Here is a 14,895-nt window from a genome sequence, read left to right as displayed (position 1 = left end):
CCCAAATCATTATACCACCACTGTCAGTCTGAGCCTTTGACACAAGGCAGGATGGATCCATGCTTCCATGTTCTTTATGCCAAATTCAGACCCTACCACCTGAATGTAGCAGCAGAAATCGAGACTCCAGACCAGGCAACACATTTGATTCGCTTTCTTGATGCTCGTCTGTATAGCTTGGTTGTAATAAGCGATTGTTTGAGTTACTGTTTCCTTCTTATTAGCTTGAAGCAGTCTGGCCATTCCTCTCTGACCTCAGACATTAAAAAGGCATAAGCCCCCAGAAAACTGCTGCTCACTGGATATTTGCTCTTTGTTAGAAATGGTTGGGCGGTAAAATCTCAGTAGGTCAGCAGTTTCTGAAACACTCATTTCTTCCTCGTTCTGATGCTCAGTTTGAACTTCAGTGGGTCATCTTGACCATGTTTAGATGCCTAAATGGAGTTTCTTGATGACTGGCTGGGTAAATATTTGCTGTTGAACAGGTCTATGCAATGAAGTGGCTGGAGAAACATCTATGTGTTGTTTTTATAAAATAGAAACATTCTTTTCCTTTGTTTTTTGTTCTTATTCTCCCATTAGCATCCAACAGTTCTCATATCTATATCATATATGATAATTTTTTATGGGCTTTTTATTCTTTTGGAACACAACAGCATCCACACAGAGGTGTTTAACATTTGTTTGTTTGTTTGTTTATGTGAATAAAAGATTTACTAGGCAGCATCTGTTGTCAGTTTGCTGAATAGTGCATTGATGCACAGTCAGCCTGAACTTTGCAAACGGGGGAGTGCGGACCAGAGTGCACTGAGGTGTGAGCTCTGAATCCAGGCAGCTGTGAAAGAAACCCTGTGATGCAGAAACACGCAGTTTGCTATTTTACTGCAAAATGGCTTCTAAACTCAGCCTGGACTCCCAAGTGGCTCCTCTCGCAGGATACAGAACAGGACCAGAGTCTGAAATGGTGACACCTCAAGTGTTAGATAGCCTGAATGTAATTAAACGTGCATAGGAATCCCCTATCGGATTGCTCTGTCTCGCTTTCACAACACATTATTTTTGTTAGTACTGTGCTACATGCTTTAGGTGTCAATCAAGCTGAAAATGCCACAAAAAACAAAATGCTGCAGATGGAATGTGAATGTTTTTTGTGAAGATTTATTACTTAATTTGTAGACCAAGAGCTTTCTGGACCTGCCCTACAGCACCACCACTCACACTTTATTAACTCTGATTCAGCTCTGTGGGAAACCTTTGTTTCCTTTGTGCAATAAATTTTGAAAACAAGAGCTTGCTACAAAGTCAGACACTTTTATTGAGTGCTATATTTTTATTTTTCTAACATTCCCAGTTTAGACAGTCACCCTCAAAGACTGCCGAGAATTAGTCTGTATAGTGCCAAGTTGGGACAGAAGTTTTCCGGATTTGCTGGATTTTTACGGGGTAAAAAATGACTGCGTGTTAGCAGTTGATGTTGAATTACTGCTGTTACTGCTTGCAAACTGCAGCCAAGCTTTTAATGATTGTGTCTGAGGATGCTAAGTATAGAACGAGCTTCTGAAGATGATGTTGAATGAGCAGATGGTTTTGTGGAGTAGCAGTTTCTTTTGCAAGTGCGCCATACTGCGAAAAATTTAATGAGCTCTTTGTGTTTTTGTTAAGAGGCCAAAAAAGTGATCACAGAGAGCTGATTTTTAAGGCGTGCTGGAAATCTGATCACTCTCCTTGACACTTATGTTTGCCTATGCGGCTGGATTATCACTAATAATTGATGCATCACATGCACAGTACATGTAAATGCTGTATATACTTAATATCTGTTTTTAATAAGAGGACATAATCTCAGCATGATTGCAAGTGGTCATCTCTGATGTTTTTGCAAGCCCCACTGTTAAAGATCCCAATTTGAAGCAGAAAAGTGGAGATTTGTTGGAATGCTTTACTGCCCTCCATTTTCAACTGTTTATAATATTTTTCTGTGTCTGCATATTTTCTCTGTGCACATTACTCATCAGAATAAAAAAAGGAACTATGAAAACCTCGACCAACTGTCCTATGACAACAAGCGAGGACCTAAGGTATATTTGCATGGTCAATGCACGCCGCCCACCAACTTTCCAAACGTAGCAACTAGAAACCAGACCAAACCAGTCACCAGCCGACCCAGAAATGTCCCTCTCTTGGTAGCACGTGTTTTCTTTAATTTTTACTTTGAGACATTTCCCTATGATTTAAATGAAGAATGATTTTGTTGTGAAAAAAAATCTATAATTTTTTAACATAAAAAAAAATCAGTGGCCAGCGCCTCGCTTTTATCATTTTTCATTTTTTCCTTCAGTAAAGGAATGCATGTACTCAGAACACACACACTCACACACACAAAAAAAGTTTGCAACTCCATTCCTTTGTGGAGAACCGGTAGTGTGGGACAAAACCGTTTCCCAGATGCTACTTCCTCCTGTTCTGTAGCACTTCCCCAGTTTTCAGCAGTTTTTTTGTTGGGGGAAAACGTCCCTCTCACCCCCCTTCACCTGTTTTTAGTTACTGGTTGCATTGACCTTCTTCTTTCCCCCTACCTAACACATGCACGTCCTTCTTTGGAGCCTTGATAACCCTCAGTTTGCATGCGAACAAATGCAAAAGTTTTTTTATTTTTTTAGTTCAGCCGGTTCCCCTGGATCGCTTTCCTTTTTATATCTCTGTCTCTCGTTTTCAAACAAAATCGGCCAAGCTCAAACCAACAAGGTAAAGAGGCAGCATGGTGTCTGAGGTAGGGGAAAGTAGCTGGCTTGACCTTCCTTATGCCCCAATCACAGGCAGAGAAAGTCCTCCAGTTCAGCCAGGAGACTAACTTAACTGCTCTGCTGCTGGAGGCGAAAGAGCTGGAGGCCCGAGTCATCATCCTGTCCGCCAGGTGAGGTGTTTTAGTTATTTATTTTTTAAATAAATAACATACATATATTTATAGACCTTCTGGAGAGTGCTTCAAAGGTTTCGGCTGCACTAATATGGAAAGTTGTAGAAGTCCTGCAGCTCTATATTGAGCTTTGTATTTACTTGTACTTACATTTCTGCATTTCAGAGGAAAATAATTCAAATGTATTGTATTTTCATAGAAATGTGTCTATGAATAGAATATACACTTAGATTTCTTTTTGATGTAAGTAATCATACACGATTGATAGTGATGGATTCTGACACAGGGCATCAATGTGTCCAAAGCCTGACATCAGTTTTTGTCATTTCACTCAGTATAAGAATAATATAGCTTGAAGTAAATATTGTAAAAGTGAATGCAATATCTAAAATATGAGTGGGTTTTTTCTTTTAAATTAAAATGTGGGTAAAGTCAGCCTTAGGGTTTTTTGTCATCAAGTTACAAATATGTAAAGATCTTGTGTGTTTAGCAACTTTATGATAAACGTGTCTCCCTTATATGAAATTATGTTTTGGGGATTTTAAGAATATAAAGCAGAGGATTCTCTGCAGTACAGAGTTGTGTGTTTTGGGGCCTTTTTTAGCTTTCATAATTGGCTGCCCGGGATGATATGATGATTTCTGAAAAAATCTGGGATACCAGTTTAGCTCACGTGGTTGAACAGGTGACCATGGTTTCAAGTGTGACTCCAGGTCTTTTGCTTTCACCATTTTCCTCTCTAACTCTTCACTATTCTATCAAATAAAGACGTAAATATCCCCCCGAAAATGACAAAAAACTGAAATGATAAACCTTCATCAATAGAAAGCCATTTCTTCAGACTAAATCATAAAATGCTGTGCAGACTAGAGAGCTTCATACTGTTTTCAAGGAAAATGAACTTGCATAAGTGTCCATCCATCCATTTTCTTCCACTTATTCAATTCAGGGTTGTGAGGGAACTGGAGCCTATTGCAGCTGTCATGGAGCATGAAGTGGGGTTCACCCTTCACAGGTTGCCAGTCTGTCGCAGGGCTACAGCTAAATGTATCGTAACAATTTACTATGCGACATGTACACAATTGGAAGACAGTTATTGGCTAGATTAAGGGAGAAATGACCTAAAGATATTTATTACAAACCAGAATTACAAACTTTGTCTAAACCCTTAAAATTTAAAAGCAACAATTACATTTTCTTCGGTTTTGTCCTATAATGACTCACGATGATCTATTTTTAATGAAAAGTTTTTAATTAAAAATCCATGAGTGTCAAAACTTTAAATTAATAATCTTTTATATCATCATGGCTGACTTTGTTTCTAATGCTCGGAAAAGCCGTCAGGTTGGATTTTGTTTAGTATTTTTTGTGATTCATGTCACTGCTCCTGTTTTGGTTACTTGAAAGCCTCGACAGACTCGCATATCAGATCAGCATCATCTGCTGGTTAAAACAATCAATTGTCTTTTATTGATTTAATTTTAACAAATTCCAGTGAGGAGGACGCTGCCGCAGTGTACAGGGCTGCCCGTTTCCTCAACATGACGGGCTCCGGCTACGTGTGGCTGGTGGGCGAGCGTGAGATGTCGGGTAAAGCCCTGAGTGAGGCGCCAGACGGTACGTTCATCCAGCTTAGATCACTGGGAATGCACCAGTTTACCTCGGCTTTACTAAGAGGCCGAGCATAACACACACAGGATTAGAAAGATTAACCATTTATCGATGGGTTTATTACATGATTATTTGTATTACTGCTTGTTTCGTGTTGAGCATTTAAACGTTTAAGCATTCTTTGTTTAAAGGTTTAAATGTGGTGTGTACACTCAGTTTTTACTTTAAATGTGTGTGTATCCTGGCTCATCCAAGGCTAAATTCACTGTGCTAATCTGCCATATTAACATCCTGGTCTCTAATGAATTATAAAGGGAGAGTTTTGCAACAGATAACTGATAGAATGGTAAGCCACAACAGTCTTTTTGTATGTATTCGTGGATATTTTTGCACATGTCTCACAGGTCACGGTATTTTATCACTTTCTGGTCACAAATGTCGACCGTTTCTCCCCCAGGCACTCAAACACAAGCAATCCCCGCAGAGCATTTGTTGTCCTGTCCGTGTCCAGTCTCTTCCACCTGCACTGCAGCTTCTTTTAGGAGCCTGCAAGACTGATGGACCTGGTTGCAATCAGAAAACTTAGCTGAAGTTGGATTGTTGCTTGGTTTAAAAGTAGGCCTGGTGGTATTTTTGTTTAGCGAGAACACAAATAATATGTGTGCCTGTGCTGAGTCCTCAAACTTTTGCCAGAAGGGCTGAAAAATATAAATCCAACTTCAAGGGACTCCTTGCACATGCTGCGAAAAGGTCATCGGTGACAACATCAGAAAAATGATCCACTTATTTCTGCTGTCTTTTATGAGACACTCTTATTGAACTTACCCCTCCCAGTGGATCAGAGCTGGATCAAGCAGCTGATGTCTGACCTTTTTTCAGGATGTTTAAACTGGAGGCCCTATAAGTTTTTTTCCACTTTGTGCATTGCAAAAGGCTCCTGAGAGAGTGTGCCTTGCTCAGGAAGGTGATTATCTTTATGTTGTTGGAATGCTCTCAGGTCTAATCGGCCTCCAGCTCATCAACGGGAAGAATGAGTCTGCCCACATCAATGACGCAGTGGCTGTGGTAGCTCAGTCCATACAGGAGCTATTTGAGAAGGAGAATATCACAGAGCCTCCAAGGGGATGTGTGGGCAACACTAACATTTGGAAAACAGGACCCCTTTTTAAACGGTAAGCTTGGCACAGAAGCTTTGCATGTTTCATGGTTTTAAAATAATCCTTTTTTTAATCTTATACAATATATGGCCCAAATGTTTCGGCTCCTCTACCACTTCCATCTAAAGCAAATTACAACTGATTGGCTTTCCCTTTGTAAACAAAAGGTTTGAACAGCAGGTGGTGGGGCTTTTAGGATACCATACAAACCTATTTAGTTAAAAAAAACTTTTTTTTAAACTAAATAGGTTTTAATCATAAATACTGTGGCTTCTTCATTAGAAATCTTTAATATGAGCAGCTATTATTACAACAGTGTAGACATATGACAGAAAATGTCATATAAAAAATGTCTCAATTAAAAATAATTGGAAAATTAAGATATGTTAGAATTTCCATTATTGTGATAAAGGGCAAAAACATATTAGACATGCTCAGGTTTAATTACTGAAACAGGCCTGCAATATAAATAAGTTGTATGCTGCATTGCAGTCATTTCCCCCCCATTGTTGACAGTTTTAACAGATTCATCAGATTTATCAGGTTTTCCTGAATGTACCATAAACCTTGTATTTGTTATTTCCAAACGAAGCCAGTGAGTTTCAGCTGACCCACTTAGAGCAGCTTCGAGGCAGCATAACAAAATATAAAGCGCTGCTTCCAAACAAATGCAACAGCAAGTATTGTCAGCACTCAGCAACCACAGCTCTGCCTTTCGTTAACAAGAGATGTGGTGAATCAATTTTATTTATTTTTTGCTTCGTGCACTGAATTAAGAGCCCTACACTGAGCAATTTACAATAAAATACACTGTTACACTAACATGAGATGACGCACAATGGCCTTACATGGGCACATTTGCACTGATTCACACAGATAACAGTTTTCATGTGCTTGCCACAGGGTGCTGATGTCATCTAAATATCCCGAGGGTCTCACAGGGCGTGTGGAGTTCAATGACGACGGAGATAGAAAATACGCCCACTACAGTATACTGAACTATCAGAAGTCCAGACTCATCCAAGTTGGCATATACAATGGGACGCAGGTACACAAAGGCACCTACAGATGTCCATTCCCTGTTTTATACTCACAAACCATGTGTGGATTTTGTCTTGCCCACATACAGAATCATCTGTTTTTTATTTATTGTGGGTGGGTGGGAGTCAGTTTTCTATCTATACCACATACCAGGTAATGTACATCTACTCCGCATATCTGTGAGCCTTTGCATAAAAAAGGCAGTTCAACAAATGCTCTTTTCTATTAGAGGGATATTTCAGATTCTTTTACTCATCATATGATGACAATATTGGTAAATGTAGCACAAATGTCATTCAGAACTCCTGGATGCAATGAGGGCAAGAAGAGAAAGTGGCAAGATTATAAAATCAGTCTTTCTTTTTTTCAATCCTGCTTGCATTGCATGAAATGGGAAATACAACCAATCATGAACCCCAAGTATGCAACAGAAACCGATAAAGAGGAAATATTTCACTCATTTACCATTTTGCAAAGCACACAATAAACTTCCAAGTACATTTTTTAGCGCTGGCTGCTCATTTACTCACCATGAAAATAAAGGTTTTAGTACATTTTATTAAACTTTAGTGAGGAAATTAAACAAACACAGCCCTTGTTTTGGCTCTAAATGTACTCTTCAATCTTCCACTGATCCAGTTTGGGTTCACGGGTGAGCAGGAGCCTACACCAGCTGTCACAGGGCAACAGGCAGGTTACCAGTCTATTGCAGGGCTAACACAGAGAGACAGGCAACCATTCACATTTTTGGCAATATTAGAGTTGTCAATTAACCGAACATGGATGTCTCTGGACTATAGGAAGAAGCCAAGTACCCATAGAGAACAATCTCCATTTAGAAAGGCACTAGGCGGCACATTCAAGCTCAGGACCTTCATGCTGTGAGTCAATGGTGCTAACCACCAAACCACCATCCTGCTCTGGTCCACTAACGATGTATCCATCTGCGAGAGTGCCAGCCTCACTAATATCACCAGAATAGAGCTGTTGTGCAGTTTTAATCAAATCCAAGCCCAATCAGAGTGTACTAAATGTAACAAATTCAGTTTCTGATTCTAATTTTACTGCTTGTTCTTTGAAAATCCCTGCAGTTTGTAGCAAGTAGACTAAGGTGTAGCATGTGACTTACTTCCCATTACCGCTAATCCAACCCTTCTGTAAAATGGAAGCTGTTTTATAAGCCTTGCTTCCATCCCACTCTATTTTAGCTAATGGTGGATATTCAACTCAGCCAGGCAGCCGATAAAGGCTGCAAGGATCAGCTCTTCTAAGCTCTTCAGTTATTTGGCGACAGGTGGAAAAGTAATAATTTCATGAAACCCTGTATCATACAAAAGTCAGAGGTTGATGCAATAAATAAACTGCTGAGCTGTGGTTATGTAAAGCTGACTCATTAGTGATGCTCACCCACAGTGCTGAAGCCTCATCAGCAGCAGGCCTTCTGTCAGCACTCACCTATAATACTGTATATGTGTGTGTGGCATCGCTACAGGTGGTAATGAACAATCAGCGGAAGATTATCTGGCCCGGAGGAGAGACTGAGAAACCACAGGGCTTCCAGATGTCCACTCGACTAAAAGTAAGACACCTTCACTTTGCTGCTGCAATGTGGCACTCATGTCTACACGGATAGACTGCGGACCTGAGCCGAAATACTCGTGTTGGACAGTGTGCTAACATCTCTCTCTTGCAGGGAAGCTAATCTGTGTTCTTAAAGCAGAACTGACATATTTGCTGTGACTTTTATCTCTTCACTTCTGTCTTAGGCCTCGAGAGAAGCTCATCTGTATCCTTGTTTATTATTTTTACTTTCACCTGTCCATCCTTGCACATCTATATGTTTTGGTGATGTGTAATGTATGTTTTTCTCCTAAAGCAGATGCATCTCCAACTCCGTGATAAACAGCTTTCTGTCCCGTCTGTTGTAGATAGTGACAATACACCAGGAGCCATTTGTGTATGTGAAACCCACTCTGCCTGACGGTACTTGCAAGGAGGAAATGACATTAAATGGAGTCTTAATTAAAAAGGTTATCTGCACTGGGCCCAATGAGACCATCCCAGGTAACACATCAGGGACGTTTACATTATCACTGTGCTTCTAGCGCACCCGCCAAACATCCACCGGAGATGCATACATATATATGCAGCAGGTATCTATATATGTATGCATGTAGCCATTCAGACTGAGTGATTGTTGGGATGCTGGCACACACCTGGTCTGTGTGCAATGAGGCTGTGTGAGGTTGTCTGCAGTGTATCAGTGTGTCATGCATTCTGTGCAGTCTACATGCGCCGCCTTTGGATTCAAAAAAGCAAAAACAAAAAGAAACCAACAACAAATGAACCAGTTTCCACCAGGTTGTGCATAACTTCCAAATGTTGCTGTTTTCGTTACAGGACGCCCAATCGTACCCCAGTGTTGTTATGGATTTTGTATTGACCTCCTGATAAAGCTGGCTATGACCATGAACTTCACCTATGAGGTGCATCTGGTGGCTGATGGAAAATTTGGAACTCAGGAGCGGGTGAGTTTCACATTAAGATCCATGGTTGGTGTATTTTGGCTCACAAGAAGAATATATTTTCCATCTACAGTCATTTAAATCTGGTGGCATGCCTTTATTTTGGGACTTTCCTGTAGTTCCACATGAATGTGTTTAAAAATCACTCAGATCTAAAAAGGAGATCATTAGCTCAAGGCAGCAAAATTATACAAATTTCCAGTTGTCAACTACCAATGAGTAGTTGCCTACCAGTTGCAGAGTGGCCTGCAAGCCACCAAGCACTTCCAAGGTCACCAGGTTCAATATGGTTTTGAGTATTTGTCTTTTTGGATGGCGTTTAATGCTTTTGTTAATCGTTTTTTATGAGTCACACTTACTTCACAGGCTCAGAGAACTTGACTCACATTGTCTGTCCTGTCTTCTAAATAATTCAGAAGACAAAGGGAGTAGAGTGCCATTTAAATTTAATCATGTTTATTCTTGACTCGAGTCCAGCTGTTTTACTGCGATCCAGCCTTCTGCTGCACATCCTTCAGCTTTCCAGCTGCTTTTTTTTCTTATTGATTGCCATCTTTGGATCAGATCACTTATATATGAGTCGTAGCTGTCTTGTTGCCAGATTGTGTTTTTACTGCACCGCTGCCAAATCTGTTCTGTGATCCATGAAAATGGAACACATACAAACTGTACATACCACCACTTGTGTGCTGAAGATTTTTTTTTGTGGTTGTTGTTTTGGCAAGGTTTGTTCATTTTTTATGAACCCCTCCTGGGAAAGAGTTGGGTTTTGTGCAGATAAAATAGGACACATGCCCTGCTAGGATCAGCTATATATAACCTAACCTTGTATTGCTCAAGCAGCACACCGTCATGAGTGCACAGAAACTAGCCTGTGACTTATCTTTGTAACCAGTCCAGTCTTTGGTTTCTCTGTTTACATTCTCAACAGATTGCATTACTTTTCCGGGAATCTGCTAATCATCAACTACAATACTATAGAAATATGTTAACAATGAGCTATCAGCAAATATTATTGTATAATATAAAAAAATGTAAGCTATCTTATTTAATAATAGCGGCAATGTTACTATTAAACTGCACTGGCTTATTTAAGATGAAGCTACTACAGGCCTACATGAGGTGCGACTTATGTGTCTATTAATTCTGATGTGCAATAGAAAATGTAATCATTACATTTTTATAACCCAAGGGCATCTTCTTTTGTTCCTGTTAAATGCTTGTAAATGACGCTCAATTTTACTTCCATCTAGGAATCTTTTTTTTTCAGTTCAACAAGGAAATAAATTAGTGTGCTAATAACACTTTATAGCCTGAGGACATTTTGAATGGAATCACACCATTTTGAGTCAAATCATGCATCATTTGGAAGAACAGAGCCTCAAAATATACAATAATAAACCATTTGAGAATCACAACAATTATAAATGTATACTACAGTGCATAGCACTTGGTAAAACAGTAGTTTCTTGCCTTTTTCAGGCATCTCTCTGAGCATATGTTTGTTCATTAAGTATGTACTGTAATGCACATTGTTTTTAAAGGCAATAGTCAATCATACAACATATTCCTAAGCTTTTAATAACTGTAGTGAAATGCATTGCTATGAATTGTAAAATTATGCTCTAATATTAAGAAGTCTAAAAATGGCCAACACATTTTATACCAACACAAAAGTCATATTATGTCCTTCATGCCTGTCCGTATTATTTTTGTGACAAAAGAAATTGGTGCAAAGATTTTCAGGTGTCCCTGTGAAAATATTCACCCTTCTAATGGGTCTTTAGCCCCAAATCTCAAGAGCACAATCCACTGTATATAGGTGACCTGAATTAGAAAGGACATAAAACAGATTTAATCACCTCCTATTACCATTCTAGTATGTTCAGTGCAGATTTCATGTATCATTGCATGTTTATTTTTAGAGCATTAATTCTTATTTGTCACATATTAAACAAGGATGATCTCTTGAAATTGAGTCCTTCCCAAAACGGGAGCGTGAGGCTGTAACATGTCGCAGAAGCCGTAAGAACTGCAAGAAAGCAAAAAGAGAAGAAACTAGATACGCTGAACTGAAAACCTGCAACCTTCTGAAACCTGAAACTCTGTTCTTTAGGCAAAGCAAGAACACGCTGTTCTATATTTTTGACGTTTACTTGGTTTAACCCAAATCCTTAAATCCTGAAGCAAATCTGTGGTCTAGACAACAGCAGGGCTAAAGCTGATTCAGATTCTCAACTTTCTCAACTCCTTCCATTTTGGGACTCCAGGTCAACAACAGTAACAAGAAGGAGTGGAACGGCATGATGGGCGAGCTCCTGGGAGGCCTGGCTGACATGATTGTAGCTCCGCTGACTATAAACAATGAGCGAGCCCAGTACATCGAGTTCTCCAAACCCTTTAAATATCAAGGCCTCACTATCCTCGTTAAAAAGGTAAGCAGGATATTTGGTACTTAGACCTATGACTAGGGGAGATGCATCTATTGCTTACTTGTGCATCTGTTCATTTATGTAAAAATATAATGAAGCAGAGACAGAGATTGTATGGCTTCAAGAGAGATACATTTTAATACAATTTGCTCAGCTGTGGCACAAAAAGGTAGTAGAGGTGGTTTCAAGATACCATCTATATTATTTGTATACCAGGTTAATGACAACACGACAAAGAACTACGTAGCTGCAATTTAAAGTGGTGGATGGGGATCAAATCACCCCTGACAGTTTGGAAAAATATTGATTTGATCCGTTAACTTTAATTTCCATAGGTTATTAAAATCTCTAAGTGGACAAAGACCTAGAGGGAATATGAGGTGATGCAGTATCAGTTAGCCATTGCCTCTACCATCTTTCTTTGAAAGAAATGAATGCCATCTGGGAAGGATTAGCCATGGATTACACATCTCAAACAAGTGTTAAGATAATGCGTTCTCATTTTCTGTCCTTGCAGATTTTCGCAGACACAGAAATGAGCCTGAAACAGTAAAAAAGACACAACTGTGTTCAGATATAAATAACACTGGTTAAAATGTTAAAGGCATGGAAACAGTCAAACTTATTTTATCTCATTTGCCAGGTTTAAACCTATTTGATGTATGTGAGTGCATAATAACCTGCACTGTTGTGTAAAAGACACCCTTTATTTTTGATCTTGCATTTTGCACTCTGCATTTTAGTCAGAGGTGTTGGGGATTTTGCCAAAGATGGAATCGAATTATGAATGCAGAAAAATACCATCAGGTTTTGACTCATCATGCATTAGCATGTCGAAAGTGTGTCTTCATTTTCCCAAACACACTGCCAATGCATCAAAAGCATATCCACTGAAGCAGTGTAGGATCATTTTGACAGAGAATAGAACAAAAGGCAGCCAACATCCAAAGAAAAGCGTTGAATGTCCTTCAATAACCCTGAAGAACTATTCCTGAAGACTACTTAAAGAAAGTACAAGAAAGTTATCAAAGCAGTCATGCAAATATTGACTTGAAGTTTACAATATTTGTACAGTTTCTGATTTTGCTTCTGTTTTTATCTGTACATGTTTCCCATTTTCCTAGCTGAATATAAAGAAATGAGGGATGGCTCAAGACTTTTGCACATTACTCATAAAAAGACCTAAATTTTTTTTACCCATAGTACATTTTGAAAAAATTTACATTTAACAGACCACACAGTTACAGAACATATGAGCATATAAGTTTTTTCTTGCTAGAATCCTACTTCAGTGCAATATGGAAGGTCATGGGTCTTTGTCAGTAAAAAGACTGTAAAACCTGACAATGAGCCAGACCAATGGTTCCATAAAATTCTAAAAGAATTCATTATCAATCGATAATCAACTGCCTGTATCTGTTTTCAGGAAATTCCTCGCAGTACACTGGACTCGTTTATGCAGCCGTTCCAAAGCACGCTGTGGCTGCTGGTGGGTCTTTCGGTGCATGTGGTGGCGGTGATGCTTTACCTACTAGACCGGTTCAGGTACAAGGGGGGCCTGTATGTGTATTCATGTATCCATATGTGTATGAACGACTGTGTGTGTGAAGTACATGCTTGTGTGTGTGTGTACATGGACTCCTGAGCACTGCAGATCTTCCCTCGATGTGGACAGCAAGGCAGACAGAGGTGAAGATTGGTTCCAGTCATCCCACAGCTCTGTGCCACCGTCTTCACCCTGTTTTCTTTCTGAGGACTTTGTCTTGCTTCGCCCACTCATGTTCAGTTTTCCTCCCTTTTTTGGGGAATCACTGGGTTTTTCACATTCAGCAAGTTGTTGGACATTTCTCATTTTATATCTTCTGCAACCCTCCCAATTTCTTCCCATAGCCCGTTTGGGAGATTTAAAGTAAATAGTGAAGAAGAAGAAGAAGATGCCCTCACCTTATCATCTGCCATGTGGTTCTCCTGGGGAGTATTGTTGAACTCTGGTATAGGAGAAGGTGAGTCATACCCAGTTGTTGAATTTTCTCTTTCCCACAGAGCTCCTGGATGATGTCTTCTAGTCTTTGAACAGTTTTGCATTTGTAAAAGGATTGATATCAAGTGTCTGTGTGGCTCCAGATATCCAGCTGCTACTGTCATATTTTTCTTTGAAAACGACAAAGAAAAAAGAAAAAAAAGAAAAGCTGGTACAGCTTGTAACAGTTTTGTTATCTTATTTGATTTTCTGTCAAGTGTTTCCTTTTCATGATATTTTATGAGTTTTATATATGTATATAAAAAAGCTACTTTTGCAAGGCTCCCTTTAGGAGAGCCATCTCTTTAAGATTTTGTACTCATAAACAAACTGATCTATCCTCATAAACTTAAAATGAAACCATTAAAAATCTATAGGACTGGGTGCCAGTTTGTAGAAACCATGTCGCTGCGCCATCTTGAATACAGTGGAAATAAATACTGTCCCCGATGTTGTTCTAATTGCTTATTGTCAGCAGGTTAGACACACAACCCTGTTGTCTCCCGACTATTGTTTAGCTAGCTAAACAATAGTTGTTGCTTATTGGCTAATATTATGCCAGCTTATGTTTGGTTCAAGTGTTTTAAAAATCACACTTCCCCTCTAAGAAACAGTTTGATTAAATTCTCACATGTTATTTAAGTTTATCCACTAAGTGTTTGAGTCCAGCAATGTTAGAGCCCCTCCAAAGAAAGTTTTAGTTACACTAGCTAACAAAAGCTAACAGAGGCTAATAGTGGCTAACAGCAGCAACATCAGAAGCACTTACTGACTGAAAAGTTCAGGATATCTTCAACCACTCGACACAGTATCGCTGTCATGAGTCAGAAATTATGTTCACAGACTCATCGACTTATATGAGAATCCTTTCACAAAGTTTTACATCCACGTCAACATGAGTGCTTCTTACAGCATTTGACAGCACTCACTCCAGAAGAATGACAGCCAGAGTTTTTGAGATGATTGTGGGCTAAAATTGTAAAACTACTGCAAAATATTTAATTGACACATATCCTTTTTTTAATTCCTGATTTATTGGTGAGTGTGGATATTATTAAAATATGTTTATATCGTGTACAAAAATGTAGCAGAAAACAGTAGCAAAGACGCACCCGCCTAGTGAGATCATTATGGGAAAATGCAGAGTGCTCTGGCTGATATTAGGAATATCCACTTCACTGCCATCACACAG

At 39.3% G+C, this 14,895-nt stretch overlaps 1 protein-coding gene across 5 annotated transcripts in view; it reads left to right on the top strand.

Annotated features, from left to right (window-relative positions):
• grin1a (glutamate receptor, ionotropic, N-methyl D-aspartate 1a) overlaps positions 1 to 14,895 on the top strand; it is a 37,312-nt gene that overhangs the window by 9,722 nt on the left and 12,695 nt on the right. For 3 of the 5 annotated variants that reach the window (XM_012916926.3, XM_004538446.5, XM_076886315.1), the window contains exons 4-14: positions 2,016 to 2,078; positions 2,817 to 2,914; positions 4,413 to 4,534; positions 5,526 to 5,700; positions 6,589 to 6,733; positions 8,219 to 8,305; positions 8,655 to 8,790; positions 9,127 to 9,254; positions 11,522 to 11,686; positions 13,110 to 13,228; positions 13,574 to 13,686. In XM_012916926.3, the coding sequence (XP_012772380.1) occupies positions 2,016 to 2,078; positions 2,817 to 2,914; positions 4,413 to 4,534; positions 5,526 to 5,700; positions 6,589 to 6,733; positions 8,219 to 8,305; positions 8,655 to 8,790; positions 9,127 to 9,254; positions 11,522 to 11,686; positions 13,110 to 13,228; positions 13,574 to 13,686 (1,351 nt within the window). The remainder of the gene's footprint in view (positions 1 to 2,015; positions 2,079 to 2,816; positions 2,915 to 4,412; positions 4,535 to 5,525; positions 5,701 to 6,588; positions 6,734 to 8,218; positions 8,306 to 8,654; positions 8,791 to 9,126; positions 9,255 to 11,521; positions 11,687 to 13,109; positions 13,229 to 13,573; positions 13,687 to 14,895) is intronic. The other 2 variants (XM_012916931.5, XM_004538448.6) reach the window with 1 other exon arrangement.

Source organism: Maylandia zebra, linkage group LG7 (genome assembly GCF_041146795.1).
Source record: "Maylandia zebra isolate NMK-2024a linkage group LG7, Mzebra_GT3a, whole genome shotgun sequence".
In the NCBI taxonomy this organism is placed as follows: Eukaryota; Metazoa; Chordata; class Actinopteri; order Cichliformes; family Cichlidae; genus Maylandia; species Maylandia zebra.
This window is presented reverse-complemented; position numbering and strand designations above follow the sequence as displayed.